At 43.6% G+C, this 14,154-nt stretch overlaps 1 protein-coding gene across 4 annotated transcripts in view; it reads left to right on the top strand.

The window, feature by feature from the left end:
* LIMK1 (LIM domain kinase 1) overlaps positions 1–14,154 on the top strand; it is a 171,330-nt gene that overhangs the window by 74,924 nt on the left and 82,252 nt on the right. For all 4 annotated transcript variants that reach the window (XM_069226794.1, XM_069226792.1, XM_069226793.1 and 1 more), the window contains one exon: positions 10,125–10,263. In XM_069226794.1, the coding sequence (XP_069082895.1) occupies positions 10,125–10,263 (139 nt within the window). The remainder of the gene's footprint in view (positions 1–10,124; positions 10,264–14,154) is intronic.

Here is a 14,154-nt window from a genome sequence, read left to right as displayed (position 1 = left end):
TAATTCGAATTCTAATGCATTTGGTTAACTCAAACTTTATTTAATCAGCTCAGAATTAGTTTATTAGCGACCACCAGTAACACAATCTAATCAAAACTTGAGAAAACATGTGATCAAATGCCTCAGCGTAAGCCAACAATGATGAATATGTCAACATCAATAGCAGAGTTCAGCAATTAGTGCGTCAATCATCTGAAATTTTAGCCCCCTTTCATGACTTTTCATTAGAGTTTGTCAGTTCATCCCCCTAATTCCTAATTGGTCAGTCAATCAGCAGATATGACTCTAACCTATAATATTAATTTTAGAAATTTAGGAGTTCTAATATTTCTCCATCCTCAATTAGTTGATTGGTTCGCTGTATGATGCCCTCATCATCTGGCTCATCAGGTATCAAAAATGTTGCATCTTCTTCTCCAGTCAGTGCTTCTATTGTTGGACACCTGGGAAAGTACATCGAGTCTCTTACATCAAACTTGTTACATTTCCTAGTCCCTCATCTCCTGTTCGTCGATACATTGCAGAAAATTCTAGCAAAGCAAACTTTAACATTGGGTGATTCAGGGTCAGGTTAGCATTGTCGCTTTCCTCCAGCATGTTCTACTAAATCAGCTTCTGCATGAGGCTTGGCAAGTAGGCCACGACTTCAGCTAAGGTAATTCTACAAATTAATGCAAAACATTTGTTATGCATCCAAATATGACATATTACTACATTATTCTTATACATTTTCATTATTTCACACTTTTTAAAGTTATTTTAGTACAACTTTCGTATAAATGTCTGCCTTTCTCCGTGGGCACATTTTGAAACGTGCACATTTTCTCTACGATGAATTTCTCTATGAACTTTTCATTAATCAAAACACACATACATTCATTAATAATTTCTAATTAGCATATCTGCGTCAACAGTAGTGTTGTGGTTCTGTATTACTAATTGTTGAGTGAAGGCCTTTCTCTTGTACATGTTCCCATTTTCTTACCCCATTTAGACTGAAATTTCTCATTCGCAGTCTATCTCAACCCAACATGTCTATTTTCCTGCAGATTACATTTGATTAAAGCATTGTGTGTGGAACATGGTGTCAGCATTCTCAGAGAAGAGGACACATATATTATTCTTAGAAGGTCTTCTACGTCCCCAGACTCCTGAAACAAATTCCCTCTGAAACTGATAACAGTGAGCCCCACCTCAACAAGAGCTTATGCCCAACAAGGATCTCACATACTCATCTTGCTAAACAAGAACTCACTGGTGAGATTTCCAGTGCCACCAAACAAATCGCCTGAGATTTGAGGAATGTCACAGCGTAGTTAAAAAGTATTGGACAATAAAAGCAATTGACCACTTAAGGATTTATAATGCCATTCTTTCAATATCACAGTACAGTCCATCCTTGCCAAATCCATGCCATCTGCACTTTTACCATCTTCGAGCTGTAATTCCTCTCTACAAGAGCGATTCATTCTGTGCCAAGGTCGTGGAAGATAAGTGCAGGATCTCTTTGACAAATTGGTGAACTCTACTCTCCAGCCTTATGTGCTATGCCCTCATACATCAGAAGCTAGAAAAACTTTGAACTTGGGGTAAATAACCAAGAAAGGAACTGAGGCAAAGGCTGCAGGGCTTTTCAACTGGTGCCTACTTAGGAGCGTCCCAGCACCCCAAAGCCAATTTTAAGGTATCATGTCTGAAGTTTAGCAGAACTGAGCACTGCTCTAATTTTTGGTACTATATCCTTGTGATGCAAGGGCTCCTTATTAGGCAGCAGGAGACGATGATCTTTCCAAGTTCCAGAATTGCGAGCCCGAAAGTCCACAGAAGTTCATTCTCATCCGACCTCTACAGAGCTCCCCCTGAACACCACCTTGAGACAACCACTGCTGGAGAAGAGTGGACCCCAGAAAAAAGTGCCAAGGTAAAGTTTCCAACCAGACAAATTTTCTCAGGAGTGTATTCCCCTTCAATTCACAGCCTGATCTGCCTTTGGGTCTTCTTCAATGCACAGACTTAGTAGGGGACGTAGTGGTGCTTAAAACCTTTTTTCACACTCTCTTAGACTTTATTGGGGCACCATGGACTTTAATGGTAAATGATCCTCATTCACACTATTAATGACGAAAAAGGTGTGTCTCTTCATGCAGCGGATCAAGTGGCAGACCGCTTTCGCTGTTGCAGACCTTTATATCTGACGGCTCGGACAGGACGAGCAGGCCTCGTCGGACTACGAGGCCCACATCACTATGAAGTGGTTGACGGTGGCACATAGGGAACACCTTATGGCACTGCTCTGCGCTTCGAAGGTTGTGGCAGTGCTGAAGGACATGCCAGGCAGTGCTCCTGCACTTGGTCACCCTATTCAAAGAAATGGTGAAGAACAGACGCATGCCCCCTACGATGCCAGAGGCATTGTTGGTCACCTTGCTAAAGCTGGGCAAACTGGCTGACTGTTGTTCGTCCTATCGACCTTTGTCATTATTAAACACCAGCATGAAAATGTTTGCGAAAATCTTAGCAAATTGCCTGGGGCCTTTGCTCCCAGTTATTGCAGGTCCGGAGCAAGCTGGTTTTATTTCAGGTTGGTCTTTGATATATGATCTTAGGACCCTCTTTGGAGTGATCTCCAGCATCGATCCGAATGTCCGTGCTACCTCAGTGCTTTTTAGGACCTAAAAAAGCAATTGACTCAGTTGAGTGGGGGTTTATGTTCTCTGTGCTACAGTGCGTGGGGGTGGGCAATGTATTTTTGCAACTGGTCTAGGTGCTCTGTACTGCGCTGCATACTTGTGTTCTTGTTAACTGGTTGATATCAGATCCCATAGCCATTACGAGGGGCACTTGGAAAGGTTGCCCCCTGTCACCACCACTGTATGCACTGGAGATGGAGCCTTTGGCTTGTGCACTGTGCGAATATCATGCACACATGGGTATATGCTTCCCACACTATAATTTAATTGTGTCCGCTTACCCAGATGATATGCTACTCTACATACGGAACCCGGAGCGCAACCTATCTCCAGTTTTCAGGTCGGTCATCCTATTCTGTGGTCATTCTGGGTTTCAGATTAATTGGGATACATCTCTTATCTTTCCCCCTACCGTGGCCAGGACACAAGTACAGCTGGAGTATCCACTACAGTGGACAACAGACTTTGTGCAATATTTGGGCGTACAGGTTCATACGGACCTGGAAGTAGTGATTTTGGATAACTATGGCAAAGCGGTGCAGCGCCTAATGAAGGCATTAGAGCGTTGGATCCGTTTACCTTCATCCCTCTGTGGCCGTATCACCATCATGAAGTTGAGTGTTGCCTTGCTCTCTGTTCTTATTTGCCAATATTCCTATTCTTCTGCCCAGTAAAGTCTTTCAGACCTTGTGGGCTCTGAAGGTGCGAGTGGCATGGGTTGGAAGGCATCCCTGAGTAAGCTGGGACACGCTTACTCTATCCTACACCATGGGTGGGCTGAAGGTCCCGGACATGAAGGCTTACTATAAGGCTGCACAATGTATGTTCGCCCTTTATTGGTTGAAAGGACCGGGGTGTCTACCCCACCTCTGGGTGGAATGTGATGCTGCTCATCCATTATCTTTGCCTAGGACCTTTCCATAGGTTGACGCACCGTTCATCCATTATCTTTGCCTAGGACCTTTCCATAGGTTGACGCACCGTTCGGTACAACACAATTTTGTGGAAAAACTAGCAGAACCACAGACTTGGAGTCTACTCTCTTCACCTCAAGATACTGCTAGAATCGTGCATGTGGTTCTCTCTAGAGCAGGAAAAGGCAGTGGCAGGCGCACTGCAGGGGCTGGGATTACAACGCACAATTTGTTTTGTGGATGGTTTCCTTTGTAGTCAAGAACAGGTGAGTGTACAGTGCAACGTACCCTCCATCCTGGGCCATTTGTATTACTACACGGTGCACTAGGGGATGCGGGAACTACTCGGGGTGTCCTTGGCGGAAACTTCAGAGTTGCCCACCTTAACTTACTTCAAGCGATGACACTGCAAAACATGATCGCCAAACTGAATGCATGCTTGCAGGAAATGCTGCGGCAAGCAGTTACTAAGGCTTGTCTAGACTGGCAGGAGGACTTAGAACTAATAATCAGTGATAAACAATGGACTTATTGCTGCTCAGTAGTCCGGACAGTTTCTTTAAACAGCCGCCACTGGCTAATTCACTTAAACAGCTGTATTACACCCCGTCTCTACTGTTCATTGTGGTCTGCATGACAGTTCCTGCTGCCCACGCTGTGGAGCTGACGGTTAGGAATTTGCTCATGCACCTAGGTTCTGCCCCGGTGTGCAGCACTTCTGGTCTGTGGTCCTGGGTCGCTAGAAGAGATTATGGGTGAAAGCATTGCATCTACCTCTGTTATTGGCACAGATGGGCTATAGTAAGGATGTCCTGGAGACATGTACGTGTCTTGGGATTGCAGCTAGTGAGGCGCAGGATAGCAATGTGCTGGGCAAAGGGTCCTCTTCCTTCGATGCAGAAATGGCAGCCACCTGAAAGATGTTTGGGGGCCTTATGAAGCGTTTCTTATGACCAAGGGACGATGGAGCTGCAAATGTGGGATCAGGCGAGGTGGGGTCATAGGCAGTGCAATTGTTATATGGGCAGCTGCCTTCCAAATTAATGGATTTGTGCACGTGATACTGCCCCGAGAAATATTGCTAGTATTCAGATAATGTATTGTATTGTAATCGTATTTATATAGCGCTTACTACACCTGACGAGGCGTTGAAGCACTTTTCGGTGAGTAGCACGCTACTCTGGAACCCAACAAGAATTAGTGATGGATTAGTATCGGGAAATAATGAGTACAGTTTTAGTATTATTATGAGTTAATTTGAGCCACAGATATGAGAGTTTGTTAGTTAGATTGACTGGAGTAATGGAGGGGTGAAGGAGGAAAGAAATCCAGAAGTGTTAATTGGGAGTATATCCTTAATTTACTCAACCCAAAGGCTTGGCATGAGAAAAGGGGGATGGAGGAGGGAAGAGTATGTGGAAGGGTTAGGGAAGAGCATAGTAGCAGGGTGAAATAAATGCAGGAGAATTTAGTAGGGTTGCGTGGGAGGTCACGGTAGTAGAGTGAGATTTGGTGAGTTAGATGTGGAAGCGGAGGGAAGAGCTTAGGCAGAGTTATTTAGGAGATTAAAGTAGTAGAAAGGATTTGGGATGAGTCAGAGTGAGAATGGAGGATAGTTTGATAGAGACATGACATATGATGATGGGTAGATAAGTGGGATAAGATGAGAGCAGGAATTCATAGATATCTAGTATAACAACCCACCCAGGAGCCATGCAATGACCCACGAACATGCCAAGCACAGAAACAACACATATATATACACACACATACAAACACACATGAATACACACACACATATGCACATGCAATACATAATTAGAACCATGGGTAAAATATACTTAGTCAAACAGGTTTAAAGAGTGTGTGTGTATTTTATTGTTATGACATAGTAGCGATACATATTTTCTAAAGAAACTATACATAACTAGAAATATACACATAATCTGAAAAAAATATTTATCAACAGAGGCATATGCAGTCCATAGTTGTTTGAATATGGTGGTTATGAAGGAAAGAGCCAACTCTTGAGTAGTTTTCTGAAGACAAGAAAGTTATCTGTGGCTCTTATAGTTGGGGGTAATGAATTCCATAGTTTGGCTGCTTGAACGGAGAAGGATGTACCACCTATAGTCTTTTTCTTGTATGGTGGTGTTCTAAGGCAGGGTGCCTATGAGGTGTCTATGCGAAAAATACCAAGGCAACTAGGAAACTACCATGATTTGACCAGGCGATTAAGAGTTGTGTGTGTAAATGTCACTTTTTACACCTCGAAGCTTGGTAGCTTTGTAAGAAGCAGATTTGACTAAAAGTGAAGCTTCCCTGAACACAAGCTGAAAACGAAGTAAAAAAATAAATAATTTAAAAAGTCCCCTACACACCATATAAACAGGACAGCGCATAATTATACAGTAGTTGGTCCCTGCTCCCACACAGGAGGGACAAAGAGGCATGACTCACCATGAGCAAACCAAGATTTTTAAATGACACTGAAACTAACTGATGAAATAGTGGAAGCCCACAGAGGAAGTATACAAGAGGTGGTACACTAACGCTCGACCTAAAAATACAATGAAAAAGCCAAAAGGCTGGTGGTCAACATTAGTGCTACAGGCTTTGTGAAAAGTTTGCTCCCACATGCTGGAGATTCTTATGGTACCTAAAGGTTTGTGAATTCCATGGGAGAAACTATGAAAATAGCCAAAACAGAGCAAAATGTGTCCTCACTCTAAAAAAAATATTTAAAGTGCTGAGCAAGAAAGCATTTATTTTTCTAAAATAAAAAGTATAACAGGGCTTGCTGTGAAAAGATCGCCCCCTTTATGTATTTCAGGAAAAAGCAAAGTATTAGTAAAAAAAATGATTTGCAAATTTGTAAATGGTAGTTTAAATTTCGTATGTTTGCACTTGCTATTTTCGTGTGAGTGAAGGACATGGGAAGAGGAGAGAGAAACAAGGTGTGAATCAGATGTATGAACCTGAAAATCTGTACATTTCTAAAAAGCCAACAACATTTTGAATTCAGCAAGGTTTCATTTGTGTATGTCATTCACCGTTTTCCCATAGAAACAAGCAATGGTAAAGCCATGAAGTCTCACCTCTGGGACCTATTGGCTTCCTCTCTGCTGTTTACCACCCCTCCCCCAAAATCACAAAAATACGGCCAAGGGGTGTGGAATTTTAGAAAATATCTACTTGGTCATGGGATTGGATATTTCCGAAATCTACTTGTTCTGTCAAAAAACACTTGTCTTTTCCTGCTATACAAAGCTGTGAACAATTATGGCTGCATTCTTATTACATAAAAGGTACTGCTAATACCGTCCCAAATTATGCCAGGGCTCATGTCTGGATTCCAGGAAGGTGCTGGTTTTGCTTGGGCCTTTAACACTCATGCAGGCCTCTAATGGCCACAATAGCCCACTACGGCTGGCTATAAGGCTATAATTGTAGTCCCAGAATCAAAACAAGCATTTGCAATGCAATAGGTCTTACATCTTGCATTCATGAAATACCTGAGTTTATTATTGCATTTACTATTACTTGCATTATTGGAGCATATGCCCAGTGGGAATCTACAACGTATAAACTGTACTTTCCAATATATCTATATAGCAAAATATTGCCAAGTGGCGCACTGTCATTTCTAATGATTGTGCACCCAAGGTTCCTTCAGGAATTCTAGGATTGTCCGGGCCTTCGATACAAATACCAACAGACCTCGGTATTTGCTACAGTAGCCCACCAGTCTGATTCTAACTACAGCAGTTACTTACAGCTTCAACGAATACTTTATAACAGCTACTACAGAATATTTGTGAGCTGGTCTCCAAAGCCTCTTAGATCAAAATAAGAATTTGCAGAAAGAGAAAAATAAAAATAAATGTAAAAAGTACCAGGGAATTCAGGAATTTAACACTAAACATTAGGCACGCCACCTTATTAAAAGATGTATATTGTAAGGCAAATCTAAACAAAGCACATGAGGCCACAGAAGTACAATATTAAAATAAAACAAAAATACACATTGGGAAGACAATTTATTCATGGGACTGTATGCATGGACGGTGTTTGAATTGATAAGGTATTGGTTAACACCCGCTTAAGTACTTACAAAATGCAAAGCTCTGGATAAAATGTCCCAGGCATATACTTTTAGGAAAGACCACAACACGTAAGTGCCAGCACTTAGAAAGGAACAAAGTTATACCCCAAAGGGACTTCATACCAAGGGTGAAAAAAATGTCAACCCACGGCTTTAGTAGTTCATGTAAAGGATACCTACAATTAGCCAAGAATTGACAACCTCATGTGAGGAGGGTCCCCTTCAGGTATATGGGGTTTGAGCAGGTCTTTGATTCCATGGTCAGTATTAAATCAGGCACGGGTACCACCATGCCAAGGATGGCCACAATATACTAAGAATTGTCACAACAATGACTGCTAGAATAGCATATCACCAAAAAATGGGTACCATGTGATGGCTGTCCATAGTATGCCAGCACACACTGCAGTATTGAAAAATACCAAGATAAAATTTGCTTTAAGCTACCCACAGTCATGCCATGTGTTAGTTCCAAAGTTACAGGCACAATACCCAAGTCAGTACTATGCACCTTGCCACTGACGTATCATGTTAATGTGAAACCACGATGGGGAAAAATAATCTATTTATGCCAATGAGTGTCCAGAATACATGGAGATTAGGTACCATGGTTGTTCCAAGATAGTAGGGTATGGATAAAGAAGAAGCAACAGCCACTATGTTACACATAAAACACCGGTAAAAAGAAACATCAATGAAAATGAGCACTGGCTGTTTGCCAGTTTGGACTGCTGCATCATCTGTGGCACCTTCCAGAGCAGTAACCCTCAAAGAGCGGACCCTTGTGCAGTGGACAAATACTAGACCTGGAGCTCTACCTCTCGAGTTTTAGACCACAGCAGCTCTACAACCAAAGCCAACAGGTCTTGCATATTCAAGCGCAAGTGGCTTTAGCAATGTGTTTTGCCACGTTGTACGCAAGTGTGGCTGCTGTTCAGCTTTGCTAAAAGTTAGTGCCGTGGAGTGCGGGGGAGTAGAGTGTCGTAGATCGGGGTGGGATAGGGTTATATGTCTATATATGGTGCCCCAAGTGGAGGGGTCGGTCGCTGGAACCCCACGGTTTGGAGGTGCTAAATTCAAGATGCTGGTGATGGAAATGTTGTTGTTTCTTGCTCTGTGAAATGTCCAGTACTGTCAGAAGCCTCCCTGATTATTTCCATGCTATCTGGGCACCTGTATTGATTGCATCCGGAAACTATGTACTTCGCTAGTGATTATCCAGTTATCCGATATAGTTGTCAAAAATAAACAAAGTTTAAAAAGAAGATCCTCTTTCTCTTCCAGTAATAAGTTGAGGTTATTTTTCCCACTCCATCCTTTTTAGATTGTTGTTGTTCTTCTTCTTCTTGGTCAAAAAGACCAGTATTGTATAACTTATACTCTCTGAGTGATTGTGCTTGATGATTTCTGCAAGAACCTCCTGCAGAGTTAATACTCTGAACGAGTCGGCATCACTCTTGGTAGGTTTCGAAGGAAGTCCACCAATTACTCCTGGTGGGCTTCGAAGAAAGCCACTTAAATGCCTCTGTTCGTAAAACGTTTCATTTTGGGCGTGGGAAAGCTCACCGAAAGCATCTTAAACATACAGCCAGTCTCACTGTCATCTGGTTTCTTGCATACTGTCTGGTGACGCCCCTCGGGTAGAGAGTGTGGTATCTGTGCTTGCTGACTGTTGATTATAGGCTTACTGCTGCCTCCCGTCAGGTGCTGCTAGCGTGTTGTCTATGGTTGCTAACTGCTGCCTCCCGTCAGGTGCTGCTAGCGTGTTGTCTATGGTTGCTAACTGCTGCCTCCTGTCAGGTGCTGCTAGCGTGGTGTCTATGGTTGCTAACTGCTGCCTCCCGTCAGGTGTGGCTAGCGTGTTATCTATGGTTGCTTACTGCTGCCTCCCATCAGGTGCTGCTAGCGTGGTGTCTATGGTTGCTAACTGCTGCCTCCCCTCAGGTGCTGCTAGCGTGTTGTCTATGGTTGCTAACTGCTGCCTCCCATCAGGTGCTGCTAGCGTGGTGTCTATGGTTGCTTACTGCTGCCTCCCGTCAGGTGCTGCTAGCGTGGTGTCTATGGTTGCTTACTGCTGCCTCCCGTCAGGTGCTGCTAGCGTGGTGCTTATTGTTGCTTACTGCGGCCTCCCCTCTGGTGCTGCAAGCGAGGTATCTATGATTGCTTACTGCTGTTGTTTCCCAGGTGCTGCTAGTTTGTTGTCTATAGTTGCTTGTTGCTCTCTCCTAGGGGTTGTGCGTACAGTACTGTTAGTTGCTGACTGCCCTCTGCCTTCCCTCTGTTCAGTGACAGTGGAGCCCGTATACTGATCTTTTTCCCTTCCACAGGCGCTATGAGTTTAAATCCTATGGTGGCTGACTCTTCTGTTTTCAGAGATGCTGTAAGATTGCTAACTCCTCTTTCTCTCTCCTTCAGATGCTGTGAGTGTGGCGCCTCCCTGTCCCATCGGTACTATGAGAAGGATGGACAGCTTTACTGCAAGAAAGACTACTGGCTGCGGTTCGGAGAGCTGTGCCATGGCTGCTCGGAACAGATCACTAAGGGCCTCGTCATGGTAAGCCCATCTCTCCCCCGCAACTCTTTTTCTTTTCCTATTGTGGAGGGCCTTTTGAATATTCTCACCCATAGGTTGGCGACAGCAAAGCCCACCCAATCACATCACCCTGATCACAGACAAGTTGATAAGGCCAGTCATACACTGTTACCCTTGTCTGGAAGCAAGCAGGTACCAGCAAACTTTTCTGTCTGCAGTCTAGGTGTAGATGTGGCTCATTAAGTACACGCTCTCTGAGGATGGGCTAGGTCTTTCTGTTTCCGCCCACCATGGGGTGTTGGAAATGCAGAAGTCTCTCATTTATTCTTAAAACTGCCTTCTTACCGCTCACAGGTGAGCAAGCTTTTAAATTACTCAATGCTATTAAATCTGGCTCCCCTTTGGATCCTGCCCCCCGTCTATTCTTATAAAAGCCGCAGACGTTGTTATTCCTTCTTTGACGAAAATTCTCAATGCTTCTCTCACCGCGGGCCTCTTCCCCTAATCGCTCAAACACGCCATTGTAAAACCTCTCCTTAAAAAGCCCAAACTTGACCCCTTGGTTCTGGATAATTACAGACCCATTGCTCTTCTCCCCATTCTAGCTAAGATACTAGAGAAGCATATAAATATACAGCTTATGAACTATCTGGAAAGTAATATGCTCCTTCACCCCTCCCAAATGGGTTTTAGAGCACAACACAGCACTGAGTCTGCGCTTCTGACGGTGACCGAATCTGCCCGTCATCTATTAGATAAGGGAGGACATGTAGCCATTATTCTCCTGGACCTCAGCGCAGCTTTTGACACGGTTGACCACTCTCTTCTTTGTGATAGACTCCGTAAGATAGGCGTGGGAGGCCTTGAGCTTTCTTGGCTGTTCTCCTTTCTTACTGGAAGATCCTTTCAAGTTTTAGACCGCTCTTTCCTGTCTAATGTCGTTTCTTCAGTATGTGGAGTCCCTCAGGGATCCTCCTTAAGTCCTACCCTCTTTAATATCTATCTATCTTCCTTGGCCAAAGTGGTTGCCCCCTACAATCTTTCAGTGATCACCTACGCCGATGATACTCAATTAGTCGTCTCTCTCTCCAGTACTGCAAAGTCTCCCTCTGCAAATCTATCTGGCTGTATGAAGGACATAAGTGACTGGATGATTCAATCCAAGCTTAAATTCAACGACGGCAAATCTGAAGTACTCATTTTAGGCAATGGCTCTCCTGCCTCCCCTTTATCTTGTTGCTCAGAGACCTTTGCCAGTCTTCCGTCCCCTAAAAGACAGGTAAAAAGCCTAGGTTTTATACTGGATTCCCGTCTTACGATGGAATCACAAGCTAAGAAAATCTCCTCGGTTTGTTTTGGCCTTATCAGATCGCTCAGGAAGATTCTCAATCTTCTCCCTCCTTTGTCCAGAAGGATCCTGGTCCAGGCATTAATTCTTTCCCGCCTGGACTATGGGAATTCCCTCTACCTCAGCTCCCTGGAATACGTGATAAGGAAGCTGCAGATTGTTCAGAACGCTGCAGCTAGGCTCCTTACGGACTGCCCGAGACATTTATCTGCCAAGCCGGTTCTTGTGGCTCTCCAATGGCTGCCGGTCAAACATCGCATACATTTTAAATCCATGTGCATCACTCACAGAACCTTACATAACAAAGGACCTTCTTTTTTTAGAAAACACATTTATATTCACGCCCCTCGAAGACACCTTAGATCTTCTTTAGCCCGGCAGATTCATATACCCCGTGTCTATAGAGCATGGGGTGGAAACTCCTTTACTATCAAGGCTGCCCATCTTTGGAATGCCTTACCTTCTGAGCTTCGCCATGAACCTTCTGAATCCTTTGTTTAGGAAGAAACTGAAAACCATTCTTTTTAGTCATTAGTTGTGTCTTTTCATGTGTCTTGGATTTTTCTGTACCTTTAGCGCTGGGATGGCCTAGGGTAGCTATGCGCTTTATAAACATTTATAAACTATAAACTAAACTAAACAAGGGTTGGAGGCATCAAGGACAATTATTTTTCATCCAGTTTAGTGATGCACAGAACTCATCCATCTTTTCCATCTCCAGTCTGGGGAGAGCAGAGAACGAACTAATTTGTTTGCTCACTCCTAACCTTACTCATCCTGCCTGTAGACGTGCCCTGTGTGTATCTTCTCTTTCTCTTGATACCCCTTGAGGAGTCCTGGTCACCACTTATGGTGACCTTGATCTCAAGGTCCTGCACAGACCTGGCCTCCTTTTAAGGCATTACCTTTACCCCACGCTTGTCCTCAAGCATGATGCAGCTCTTTGTAATGTTTTAACCTCATCTGTTCTTGTGGATGGTTTGCCTGTGGACAAGGAGCAACTCATTGATATTTTGAGCCATCATTCCACAACTGTGTGAATAAGTGGTGGCTGTCATCTTCACACTCGTCATGAAACAAATGACAGTATGGGTGTCCTTGTGGATGACATCTTGTCTCTTGTGCTCAATTATTTTCCCGGTTACTTTTGAACACCAGCATCTATTTGAAGTTGGCCATGCTCACCTCGAGCTTTGGAGGGTAGGGCCCTGTGTCTGACAGCATCAAATGGAGCACCAGAGACTAAATCCATCCGAGAATGTCTGCCTAATCAAACCAGTTGTACTGCATTAAATGAAAGGGATCATTGTGCTCGTTCATCCGACCAGGGATGCATTTGAAGCTTCTCACTCTTCCAAGTCGTGCAGAAAGAGCTGCCTTTTCTCAGTAGCGTGTTTTATTTCCTTTTTTTTAATATTGATCGTATGCAAAGCATTCTAAGTCTCCTTTAACAAGGACTTGTTTTTGAATTTATTGATGCCTTCAGGTGTAATCCCCTTAAGGATGACTTTCATTAAGGTTGCCAACACTGAATCCTGTCGATTCCAACTTCAGTGGCGAGTGATTCCGCAGGTCCCTCCTTCACACATACCTTTGTTTTTATTTCACTTATCTGATGTGTAGCAGTGTTGCACAGAAACAACTGACGTTATGTGTGCATTATACAACTCATGATGTCTTATTACTGTAGAAAAACTGGAAACAAGAACACTTAAGACGAAGAGAGAGGAAGTTCAGATAGGCTGTGGGAAGTGGTGCTGTGACTCTCAGTGTCCCTTGTTGGGCAAGAGAGTTCCGAGCAGAGGCCACTGTTCACGAGGGAAGCAGACAGTGTTAAAAGGAAACTCTTGGGGCAATGGTGGGGGAATTCCTTAGAAGGCTGCACAGGCTTGGAGGAATAGAAAAAGGTTGAAAACATCCTGTTGCTGTAGATCACGAGGGTCCAAGCGATGGTCCATTCAAGTTGTGTTCACAGTAGATTTTTAGGATAACCATGAATATGTACAACAATTCTTTTTAGATTTATTGTATGTAACTAACTCCCACACAGATATTCTGAAAAAGGTATGGGCTCAGTTTTCGTGTACGTTATTGAGCAGCTCTGCAAGCACTCAGGCGGTTGTCCCACAATCTTTCAATGGACAGAATTATGAAGTGAAGATCCGCCCCTTACTCCAAAGGACTTATTTGTTCACTACACCGCATTTGCATGTAACTTCAAGCTCACTGGATAATCTGCCATGTTCTTTTCACCACAGACTAGTTTGCAGCATCCAGTTTCCTTAAGGTTGAAACACTGGGCAAGCATCAGACCTGATTAACTAGGGCCACTTGTCCGTAGTTTGAGCATCCGCTTTAAATGTAGGAACAATACACCTGGACTTGTATTTTTGGCAAGCTTTGGAGAACAGTAGGTAAGAAAAAGGATAACACCTTGATGTTCTCTGCTGTCATCTTTATCGGTTGGTGCAGTGTGCGCATTGAAGCGGCGTGCTGGTCAGCATGTTGGCACTCAGGTATTTTGAGGGTCCTATAGCCTCCATGTAATATGGTAAATGCAAATA

Source organism: Pleurodeles waltl, chromosome 3_2 (genome assembly GCF_031143425.1).
Source record: "Pleurodeles waltl isolate 20211129_DDA chromosome 3_2, aPleWal1.hap1.20221129, whole genome shotgun sequence".
NCBI classification, from domain to species: Eukaryota; Metazoa; Chordata; class Amphibia; order Caudata; family Salamandridae; genus Pleurodeles; species Pleurodeles waltl.
The sequence above is the reverse complement of the archived record's forward strand: the minus strand, read 5'-3'. Positions and strand labels throughout refer to the sequence as shown.